The sequence below is a fragment of the Mus caroli genome, unplaced genomic scaffold (genome assembly GCF_978045245.1).
Source record: "Mus caroli unplaced genomic scaffold, Mus_caroli_1 scaffold_6, whole genome shotgun sequence".
NCBI lineage: Eukaryota > Metazoa > Chordata > Mammalia > Rodentia > Muridae > Mus > Mus caroli.
Window position 1 is genome coordinate 18,962,300 of NW_028227261.1, and position 11,271 is coordinate 18,973,570.

The 11,271-nt window shown below is 51.1% G+C and overlaps 1 protein-coding gene across 1 annotated transcript; it reads left to right on the top strand.

The window, feature by feature from the left end:
- Positions 1–5,268: 5,268 nt before the first annotated feature.
- Positions 5,269–10,824, top strand: Pla2g2f (phospholipase A2 group IIF). The gene is made up of 5 exons (XM_021161566.2): positions 5,269–5,381; positions 5,978–6,030; positions 8,528–8,672; positions 9,434–9,543; positions 10,406–10,824. Exons 1-5 carry the CDS (start codon positions 5,269–5,271, stop codon positions 10,615–10,617), a joined length of 633 nt encoding a protein of 210 aa, XP_021017225.1. The 3' UTR covers positions 10,618–10,824.
- Positions 10,825–11,271: the final 447 nt, after the last annotated feature.

Consider the following 11,271-nt stretch of genomic DNA (forward strand, 5'->3'; position numbering starts at 1 on the left):
GTAAAATAGTGATCTCATTGCTCGAGCACAGAGGCGAGTGTGTACAACTGGGACAAAGCTGCCGGTGATTCATCTTCCTGAGGATGGCGGAGGACTCAGGTGATACTGGGTCAACGGATGGGTCATCATCGCAGAGAACTTAGTGCCCTCATCCTAGTGGTAGGAATTGGTCGGACAGGGGGAAAGCTATTTTGCTTTGTTATTCATCGGACAGGGGGAAAGCTATTTTGCTTTATTTTTTCAGACCTGGTCTCACTATGTAACTCTGGCTGACCTTGAACCTGTGATCCTCCTGTCTCTGCCTCCTGAGCACTGGGAGTTCAGGCAGACACAACGCGTTGTGCCTGGCTAGATCTAGGCTTCTTTAATTACCACAGTGTATACTGTCCTGTGTCCTGTGAGTCCTTTGAGGTCACACTGGTTGGGGACGGGCTGGGCCCTTCTTAGCCAGTTTATAGACATGGTCCTCCTTTCATCAGAGGTCAGCTTCAACCAAGTGAAGACACTCTCCTGACAGCATGTGACTGGCAGCAGCAATGGCCAGACAAGAAACCTCACGGGGACTATCAGGCCGAGGCTATTAGAAGCATTCTTTTTTTTTTTTTTTCTTTGAGACAGGGTTTCTCTGTATAGCCCTGGCTGTCCTGGAACTCATTCTTTTGTTGTTGGTAGTGGGGATGGCTTATATTTTGAGACAGTGTCTCCCTATATAGCCCAAGCTGGCCTCAGACTCTTAGGAAATGTGCCTGCCTTTGCCTCCTGAGCACTGAGATTGGTCACATGTGTCACCGGGTTCAGAGACAGTTGCATTCTTTGGGGTCTTAGTGTGTTTTATCTCTCTCTCTCTCTCTCTCTCATTCACATTTTAGCCTTAAGTAGGGCATTGCCTGTGGACTATAATTGAACTTAGATCTCAATTTTCTAACTTATTTATTGATTTATTTGCCAGGAATGAATCTGGATTTTGCCACTGGTGTTTCTTGGTTGGTTTGATTACATCCAAGATATCATATGCTTTCCCCCATTTAAATCTGTACACATGGAATCATACACCTGGGTTGGATTCTTAGTGTAAAAATCAATTAACCTTTCATTCCTGGGATAAAACCAACTTGCTTATGGTTTACATTCTTGTGTATATGCTTATATTCTTGTTTCTTATAGATCCTGCCTGTCAGGATTTAGTTAAGAGGTTCCACGTCGGGCTGGAGAGATGGCTCAGTGGTTAAGAGCACCGACTGCTCTACCGAAGGTCCTGAATTCAATTCCCAGCAACCACACAGTGGCTCACAGCCATCTGTAATGAGATCTGACACCCTCTTCTGGTGTGTCTGAAGACAGCTACAGTGTACTTACATATAATAAATAAATAAATCTTTAAAAAAAATAAAAAGAGGTTCCACATCTATGGTCAGGAGGGTCATTGGTCTCTCCTCTTCCTTTTGGGTGATGTTGTCAGCTTTGTGGTCAGGATAAACACGGCTATGGGGAGTGTAGATTGAACATTTCCTCACTTGAATGGCACGAGGGAACTCCTATCCATCCTTGTTCTGGGCAGAATTGTGCTCCCTCAAAATGCATATGGTGCAGATTCTTGAACCTCCCTGGCCTAGAGCCTCAGGATGTGTCTATGTTTGCAAAGAGTGCTTTCAAAGAGGTGAGTGAAAATGGAAGCAGACCCTAACCCACTTGGTTGTCCGTAAAAACAAAAGCCACAGAGTCACCCCCACGGTGCCTCTTTGCACCCATCTTCCAGAAACAGCTTCAGTTTGTATCTGGCAGTTGCTCTCCCACAAGTGGAATTTCTGGGCCAACCAGTTTATTATTCATTATTGAGTACTAGCAGCTTGGAAAGGGAAGGTGGGAGTGGAGGAGCCTGCCTCTCCCCAAGAGGGAGGAGCCAGGCCCGGGGAAGGACCTGCTTGACTTGCTGACTTGCTCCTCCACCAGAATTTCAGGGCACAAAGTGGTTTTCTAGGGTCCCAGGTCTTGGCCACATCCTGAGTGCAGGCACTCCTGGCTCCTGCAGCCCGGAAGCTCTGTCTTCTTTAAAGTTCAGTGATCTTCATGAGAGATGGATGCAAATGTAGGCATAAACTTAGAACTTGGCTCCCTGCAGACACAGACAGCAATACCGACCGGCCTTGCCATGGCCAGTCTGTGATGGTAGAACAAGCCATTGTCATCTAGGGAAATCCTGGGGCTCCTACTCTCTGGGATCCCCAATCTGTGTCAAGGTCCACAAACCAAAACATACAGGAACCTGCAAAGGAATGCATTTCCAGATACAAATTAGAGCCTTCACGTGTGGGGATGTGTGACTTGGAGGCTGTCAGGGACTCCCTGGGGAGAGGAGGAACCTTCCTACAGACAAGAAACCTGGAAGGGTTGTAGGGGATGGGTAGGGGACAATGAAGGATGCCTGAGATAGCCCCCACTAGCTTGGGACAGTCAGAATAGGAAGTCTGAAAGTCCTGAGGAGGAAGAGACACTTTGGGGGGACCCTTGTCACCAGGATTGGAAGCACTGGAGGAGGAGAGATGTGTGGATGAAGGGATCACATTGAATACCTTTCCCAACAGGACTACTTTCCCAACCCAGTTCACTCCATCCAGTTTTTATAACAGAGCCCCATGTATGCCCCAAAGAATGAGAGCTGGCTCTTGGCGATTACAATTTCTGGAAGGAGACCTGGGTACCCCGACTTCACAGATGAGGGGGGCACAGAACAGGGAAGGAGGCCCACTGGCCAAGGTCTTCAGCCTGGAGATGGAGAATCTGTCCCTGCTCAGTCTGCTCAGGCAGCTCCTGGATCTCAGGCCCCCTCTTCTTTTCTAAGCCCACACAGTAGACAGTAATGACAGAGACCAGCCACACACACACACAAACAAACAACTGATGCTAATCCCCTGACTCAGCAGACCTTCCGCCAGAGACTATGGTACCACTCAGGGAACTTATAGTGATTTTCAAAGACATTTTTGGGGTGTGTGTGTATGTGTGTGTGTGTTTGTGAGAGAGAGAGAGAGAAAGAGAGAGAGAGAGAGAGAGAGAGAGAGAGAGAGAGAGAGAGAGAGGGAGAGAGAATGAGAATTCAGGATAGAGGTAGGAGAGCTGTTGCTGGAGGCCATGGGTGCTGTTTGAAGCCCTACGGTGTTCTAGATGGCCACATTGAGTATGGTCACTACCCACCAGGACAGGTTCGAAAAGAACCCCAAAAGGCCTTGCTCATGAGGATGCTGGGGGCTTTCTATCACATGGGAGTGCTGGATCACCTCGGGTCTCAGTCTACAGGAGATGGCCACCCACATGCTCATGAATGGAGCCCTCCTTCAGATATGAGGGGGATTCTGTCCATTTGGACAGGGGACAGGTATGTGTCCACGCAAAGCCCCCTCATCAGCAAGTCTCCTTCACTCGGTCAGACTTGGGTTCCTCTGAACTCTCTTCTAAGCTGGGCTCTGAAGGTTAGGCTCTGATGTGAGTCTCCGCAGTGTCCACTTTTAGCTGCAGTTCTGTTAAGATGGTTCAGCTGGGATTTCTGCCGTTCCTATCTGACATCTCTCATATCTGAGGAGCTCCTCGGCTTCTGACACTCCCTGGGGTAATGCCTGATCACCCCGATTTCTCCAAGAAAAGCTGTCCAGACAGCTTAGCTGGAACCTCTGCCCTGCCACGGTCTCTCCATGGTTTTGTATCCACAAACCCTTCTCTTCTCCTGGTTTCATTTACTTCTTTTTTCTTTAAAAATAATAAAAAAAAGTATATATTTGATTGATTTACTTTGCTTTTTGTTGTTTTTTTGTTTTTTGTTTTTTGTTTTTTGAGACAGGGTTTCTCTGTGTAGCCCTCGCTGCCATGAAACTCACTTTGTAGACCAAGTTGGCCTAGAACTCAGAGATCTGCCTGCTTCTGCCTTCCAGGTCACTGGAATTAAAGGTGTGCACCACCATACCCAGCTTTTTTTAAAAAAAATTATATTTTATTTTATGTGTATGTGCCTGAGTGCATGCATGTGTACTGCATGTAAAGTCAGAAGAGACATCGATCGGAGCCCCAGGAAGGGGAGTTAGAGATGGTTGTGAGCTACCACGTGAGTGCTGGAAACTCAACCTGGGTCCTCTGCAAGGGCAATGAGTGCCTTTAACTACTGAGCTATCATGCCAGGTTCTATTAATTTTTATGTGTATGAATGCTTTGCACACGTGACTGTGTGTGTGTGTGTCTGTCTGTCTGTGTCTGTGTCTGTGTCTGTGTGTCTGTGTCTGTCTGTGTCTGTGTCTGTGTCTGTCTGTGATCTGTGTCTGTGTGTGTCTGTGTCTGTCTGTGATCTGTGTCTCTGTGTGTGTGTCTCTGTGTGTGTGTGTGTGTGTGTGTGTGTGTGTGTGTGTGTGTGTCTGTGTCTGTGTCTGTGTCTGTGTCTGTGTCTGTGTATGGACCACTCATATGCCTGGTGCTTGAGGACGCAGGATCCCATAAAGCTGGAGTTATAGGCAGTTGTGAGCTGCAATGTGGGTGCTGTGAACTGAACCCAGGTCCTCTGCAAGAACAGCAAGTGCCCTTAATCACTGAGGCAGCATTCTGGCTCTTCTCCACTCCCCATTCTCTTGAGACATGGTCTTATGTTGGCCAGGGTAACCTGGAACTTGCTATATAGATGAAGATGAACTTGAACTCTGCTTCTCCTGACTCCGTCTGCCAGGTGCCAGGGTTACAGGCACGTGCCACCATAACTGGGTTTCTGCTGTGCACGGATTCAGACCCTTGTGCATTCTGGGAACTTAACCCTCTTAGCCTTGTATTTGGAAGAGTCCAATCCCACGTGCTCACTGTCAGGCCCTAATGTGGTATTCCTTACAGGAAGGTCCCTTGAAGAAAGTACCTCTTGTTTTTCTCAGACAAGTGTTGGGTAACATTTTCCTTAGCATCTTCCAGCTGGGGATGGGGAGAGCTCAGCCCTTGCTTCAGGTGCAGGGGGTGGGGCTAATTCTTAATCGATACACCCCACTCCCAAGCCCAAGGGGGTGGGTAGGCTGATGTGGGTGGGAATCTCACCAGCCGGGTGTGGGAAGGGCTGTATCAGTGGGAGGGAGGAGGTGGAGCCAGTTTCTAGGACATCTGTCATCTGCCTCCTGCCCAGGGCCATTGCCCCGGCACTACCCTGCTAGTGTGCGTGACAGCGTGAAGCTGGGGCCTGCTCTCCAGAGACTTTTGGGCATATTAAGGACCTCTCAAGCTCTATGTCGGTGGCCTTCCAAAATCCACGACATGGCAGATGGGGCACAGGCCAACCCCAAAGGGTTCAGGAAGAAGGCGCTGGTTAAACACTCCACTGGACGGAAGAGCCCAGGCCTCAGGGCCTCTCCTTCTAAAACCTCCAGGTAGGTGCTTGCTGCCCTGGAACGGATCATTCCACGGAGAGAGGCAGCGGCGAGGTAAGGGATCTACTCCCGGAGTCCGTTCTCCAGAAAGATCTCTGAGCTTCTGCACGCTGAGCAGAGATGACAAGCTGTGTCTAGTGCTAGAAGGACGTAGGGACCATTTAATCAACTTCATTTTGTTCTTGAAGCCCAGAGAGGCTGAGAGATCTGCCTGTGGTCACTCAGCATTTGCAGAGCTGGAACTAGACTCCAGTGACCCGGGGCCCTTGGTTTTAGGTTTTAAGATCCAATTGCCAGGTGGGATCCCCATGACTAGGATCCTAGGACCCCTTGGAATATGGACTCAAGAGAGCTGGCTCTGATGCATGACAATGGCTTCCTATCTTGGGGCTCAAAGTTGGAGCTGAAATTGGTTCTGGTGGCTCTGCCACTCTGGGATGTGTTCCTCCCAGGAGACACAGGCCAGGTGGGGAGGTGCTGATCAGAGGGCTGGGTGACAGTAACTTGGGCAAGAGAAAGCATGGGTGAGGCCTTGGGTGGGACAGGCTACGGGCAGCTGGAAAGGAGGGCTCAGGATGGCTATTCCTCTCTCTCAGGTCCAGCCTGGGTATGAAGAAATTCTTTGCCATCGCAGTCCTGGCCGGCAGTGGTGAGCATGGCTCCCAGGAGACCTTTCTGATTTCCTGTTCCCACCCCCACCTCCCCAGCCTTTTCCTAGAAACGTGGACGCCTGTGTTGTGGGTGCCTGTGTTGTACCACTGGAAAGCCGGTCCTTCCTTTCTCTGGACCTCTCCACTTCCCTGTCAGGCTTCATCCTGTCCTCTGGGGGCTGTTTAGTTCTGAGCACCTGTAAACAAGCCAGGAGCCTCCTTTTTTTTAACGAGCTATACTGGGCAGGTGCTGAGCAAGCCTCGTAAACTAGCAGTGTTTGCTATCATTGTGAGTCCGAGCATATGTATTAGTGACTTTCCGTGCTGGCAGGAGTTAATGAGTTTGTGCGCAGCTAGATGCGTGTCTGTGCATGAGTGTAGGTGTGTCTGAGCATACTCGATGTCTGTAGGCCCCACACGTCAGTAAAACTCGGCTCACGGCTGGCTGGCATCTCCGTGTATGTCCGTGTTCATTGTGATGTCTGTGTCCACAGTGTGTGAATGACAATGGGACACAGCGTAGCTCTACATGAGCATGTGTGTGTGTGTGCTCGTGTGTGGGTGTGTGTTGCGTGCCTTCTGTCCTAGGGCTGATACCCAGGGCTTCCTGGATCAGAAGCATGGTTGAGTGAGGCTCCTAACACAAGCCTGACTTTACGTTGCATCCTCAATGATGGGTTCATTGTGGCCAGACACAAGAAAGGGCTGATGCAGTCAGACAAAGTGACCTGTCATTTAGAAAACAACCCCTCATGTCTCTCCCAAACCACTGGTCTCAGGAGACTGAACATGAGCTATTTCCTCCGCCTGTGAACACAGTCTTAGTTCTGTATAGGCTGATTTTCCTGAGTGCCACATATGATAGCTTTGTGTACAACAAGTGTGAGTGCGTGTGTGTGTGTGTGTGCATGTGTGTGTGTGTAAGGGAGCAGGTCTATCCGTTGCATAATCATATATGTTTTTTACTCTCATGCTGTGAGAGCTGACAGTTGGTGGCCAGGAGCCTGGTACTGCATATACCCTGCCCCCAGGGTAAGATTCCTGCAGCTACAATAAGAGATAGCACTTCCAAGTCAGGGGAGGAGACAGCCAGGGCTCACAGTGACAACCAGGTACTCCAAGGCTCGCTGGGATCCATCCAGCTTCCAGCTCTCTGATTCTGGGCTTCCTGTCTCTCAGAATTTTGTTTCCTTGTCTTTGAGGTCGAAGGATGTGGGGTGGGCAGGGGGCAGGTACTGAGCTGGGTGCCTAACTCCAGGTGCAACTGGAGCAGGCCAGAGTGGAAGTTGCATGTGTACAGGCTCCGCACCGTCTGGCTTAGCATCTGGCTAAGGACAACAGACCAGGCTCCTACCTGAACTCTGCTACTATGAGCCTGTGCCACCTGAGTAAGCCTGTTTACTCTTTGAGCCTTAGTTTTCTCATCCGGCAAATGGGGATAAGACCTTCCTCCTGCTGGTGTGTGTGTGTGTGTGTGTTGCAGAAGGTGGGGGTGAAGGATGTGAGTGGCTTCACCCAGGTAGGGACTGCAGGCCCCAGGCTCGCTGCACTGACTCTGGACAGATAGCTCAGTGAGAGCCACACCCTACAAGGGACCACAGAGAGGGAAGCAGTTGACAGAGGAAGGAACGAAGGAAGGATGGCTAGAGGGCCTGACCACTGCCTGGAAGCTGAGGTCGATGGTAGCAGAAGTGACTTCCTCTGTGTGTGCTCTGTGCTGAGACACACCTACGCCAGGAGTGCAGGCAGGGACCCTGCTCCCCTTGAGCCACAGAGACACCAGACAGAGGTCATAAAGAGAGTGCAATCAAATTCCTGTAACTCGTGACAGTATGTGCCATTTGTGACCCTCACCAGTGAACCAGACATTCAGAATGACCTCTTGGGGCAGTGGTCTCTGATCTCATTAAGTTACCCAGGCTGGTCTTGAACCTAATCTATAGCCCACGCAGCCCTTGCGTGTTCGATCCTCCTGCCTCAGACTATTTCCTGAGTAGGCAGAGCGTGTACCACCAAACCCAGCTGAAATGTGATTCTGACTTTTAGTATTTTTACATTTACTCTGTGTTTATCAGGAAGTGGCTCCATCTGAGGCCATGCCTGTGAGGCAGAGGGTGTGGCTGAGGAACCCTGAGTCCTGGTTCTCTTACGTCATGTGACACCGTGACCCTAGGCAAGTTACTCAGGGCTCCAGCCTCAATTAGTTATCTATAAAAATGTGATAACAACACTGTCAAGACTTACGGTAAGAGCGGTAGGAGCGCAATGAGCGGGCAAATGCTAGGGCTTAGGACACTGCCTAGCCGGCAGCTAACATGAACCATATTTGGTCCTCTGGGCTGAAGCGAGTGACACCCCAGCCTACAGGATTTTGCATGTTTCTCCCCCTCCCATCCCTCCTCCCCTTTCCTGTCTCACTCCACTTCTTGACTCCGGGGCTAGCCTTGGCTCTGAGGAGCTCTCAGGCTAGACCTGACTCTCCCACCCTTCTTGCAGTGGTAACCACGGCCCACAGCAGCCTGCTGAACCTGAAGTCCATGGTGGAGGCCATCACACACAGAAACTCCATCCTGTCCTTTGTGGGCTACGGCTGCTACTGCGGGCTGGGGGGACGAGGCCATCCCATGGATGAGGTAGACTGGTAGGTTCTAGAGGCCTCCTGTGGTGAGAGATGGGAGCGGCTGACAGTCAGGCTGAGGAGGAAGCTCTTGTCGGTATCTTAGACGCTTTTGTTGCCCATGATTTCAACCTTCTTGCTCGAGGAAGGAGCGAAGGAGCGGCACTTGATGTCCTCCGACAGACAAGGAGGTGCCAGTCTCGTGGCTGATGCTCCACAATGGCAAGGGATACCATGGAACCCACCCCCATTAGACAGTGCTTCCTCCCTCAGACTAAGAGACCGGGAAGCCACGGCTTCTGCTCACATTCCCTAGCAGCGGCCAGCACCAAGTCTGTCTGAGGGGAGCTGGCAGTCAGCTGCCCTTTTTTAAAAGGGGTGGGGATAACTGCTCTATATTTATCCTATTGCCTATTGGCCCCAGCCCCCACCCCATCCCCCCTGGCCAAACACAATCAGGCCTGAGTTTGAAAGCCTTGGTGTCCTTCCTACCCTCCCTCCCTGACTGGGTTGCTGGGACACCAGACTCCTCTTGAAGCTCCACTCTGGACCTAGAGCCCTGACAAAGAGGACCAAGGACAATAATTCGGGCTGTTAATGGCAGCTCTGCTTTATTCTGTGACCTTGGGCATGTAGCTCTACTCTCCCACCCCCTTCTCCAGACTGTAGTCTTACAGACTGATCATAGGGACTAAAGGAGATGATCTGAGGTCTCTGCTGGTTGTTGAGGGTAGGACACAGGTCAGCCACCCACTGCTGTCTGCTTGCCTCTGCCTGTCTGTCAGGTGCTGCCACGCCCACGACTGTTGTTACGAGAAGCTCTTTGAGCAGGGCTGCCGCCCCTACGTGGACCACTATGACCACAGGATCGAGAATGACACCATGATTGTCTGCAGTGAGTCCCTCCCCTGACAGTGAGGCTTGGATTGGCATAGTGCAGGGGTGGGGGTGTGGGGGGGATCCTAACACAAACCCAGGATGACTCACTAAAATTGAATTTCAAGCAAATCATGAAAAACGGTTTTGGGGGGGGAATAAGACTATCCCAAATGAGACACACTGACACTAAAAGTTAGTTGTTGATTTCAAATTCGTATTAGCGTAACATGAGGAGTTAGAATAAGCAGCAAGAGTTTGGGTGAGAGCTACTTTTTGTTACTTGGCCCTTGCCAATCACTTCCTAGGAAAGTGGGGGCTTGCCTGACTCTTCCACTAAAGGAAGGGGTCTGGGAGAATAGATAGTGACAGATAGGGGTGGGTTTACCCCTTTACATCTTAATGTTGTCCATTTTGTGTATTTGTGTGTGCCTGCCTGTCTGTATGTGCACCGTGTGTGTGTGTGTGTGTGTGTGTGTGTGTGTGTGTGTGTGTGCACCTACCCATAGAGGCCAGAAGAGGGCGACAATTTCCCAGCAACCAGAGTCACAGGCAGTTGTGAGCTCCAAGAACCAAACCTGGATTCTCTGCAAGAGCAGCCAGTGCTCTCCGCTGCTGAGCCATCTCTCCAGCTCCCTTATATCCCTCGTTTGTAGCCTCAGGTGTCCCACCTATACAATGGCCACGTTAGACTTCAAAGATTCTCTAGTTTTACCCTGTGCCAGAGGCCCCATCCAGAGCAGGGCACCCTAAGAGTCAGGGTGACACAATACCTACTGGCTTCAAGTCATATCCCAAAGGCCCCTGGGTTCTCAGTCAGCTTCCCTCCCTCCCCTCTTGTCTTGGCATCACCCAGACCCCAAACCTCCTTTCCATGACAGCTGAGCTCAATGAGACGGAGTGTGACAAGCAGACATGCGAGTGTGACAAGAGCCTGACTCTGTGTCTCAAGGATCACCCATACAGGAACAAGTACCGAGGCTACTTCAACGTCTACTGCCAGGGCCCCACACCCAACTGCAGCATCTACGACCCGTACCCAGAGGAAGTCACCTGTGGGCATGGCCTCCCTGGGACCCCTGTCTCAACCTAGCCCAACTGAAGTCCGAGAGAAGAGACGGTGCGATGTCCCGCTGGGGTCTACATCTGATGTGTGGGGCCACATAGGGCGCAGAACTGTCCTGTGGTTCCGTCCCAGTCCTGTAGTGAGCTCAGTACTAGAAGATTCTAGAAGGCCAGGGCTTGTCAGTGGTATCATTCTGTCAGTCTTACACTAAGCATCTGGGGGCCTCTCCTGGATATGGAAAGAAATGATGACCCCCAGCTCAACTCCAAGAACCATTGAGACCTTTCACAGGCCTGAAAATCCACTCCCAGGCAGGCAGAGTGCCAGGTTGAGGCCTGGGTTCTGGGGGGACCCTGGAGCCCCACAAGCTGACATAAAGAGTCATCTCTGCTTTTCGGACTTGTGGCCCTCTAGAGTCTCATTCACAGAGTGGGTGACCCCATCCAGTCCTTAGCCAACAGGATGCATCTAGGCCCAAAGCCTGACCTCTGTTACCCAGAGTGCCTCCGGGCAGGCTCCGAGGGCACAGGGACCCCATATACACAGTAGCTGCACATACAGGGACTGGCTGGAGGTGGTCACACCTCCACGGTTCTTCCTGCCCCTCTGACTCGTGTCCAGAAGTGGTGGGTACCCCCCACCCTGTGCCATTCATTGTCCCACCCACATTCAGAGCAGCAG

Excerpts from the sequence above, each read along its gene's own strand:
- Pla2g2f (XM_021161566.2), top strand. The coding sequence starts at position 5,269 with ATGGCAGATGGGGCACAGGCCAACCCCAAAGGGTTCAGGAAGAAGGCG. Across the intron at positions 5,382-5,977 it reads TCTCCTTCTAAAACCTCCAG|GTCCAGCCTGGGTATGAAGA; the intron begins GTAGGTGCTTGC and ends CCTCTCTCTCAG. Across the intron at positions 8,673-9,433 it reads CCCATGGATGAGGTAGACTG|GTGCTGCCACGCCCACGACT; the intron begins GTAGGTTCTAGA and ends CCTGTCTGTCAG.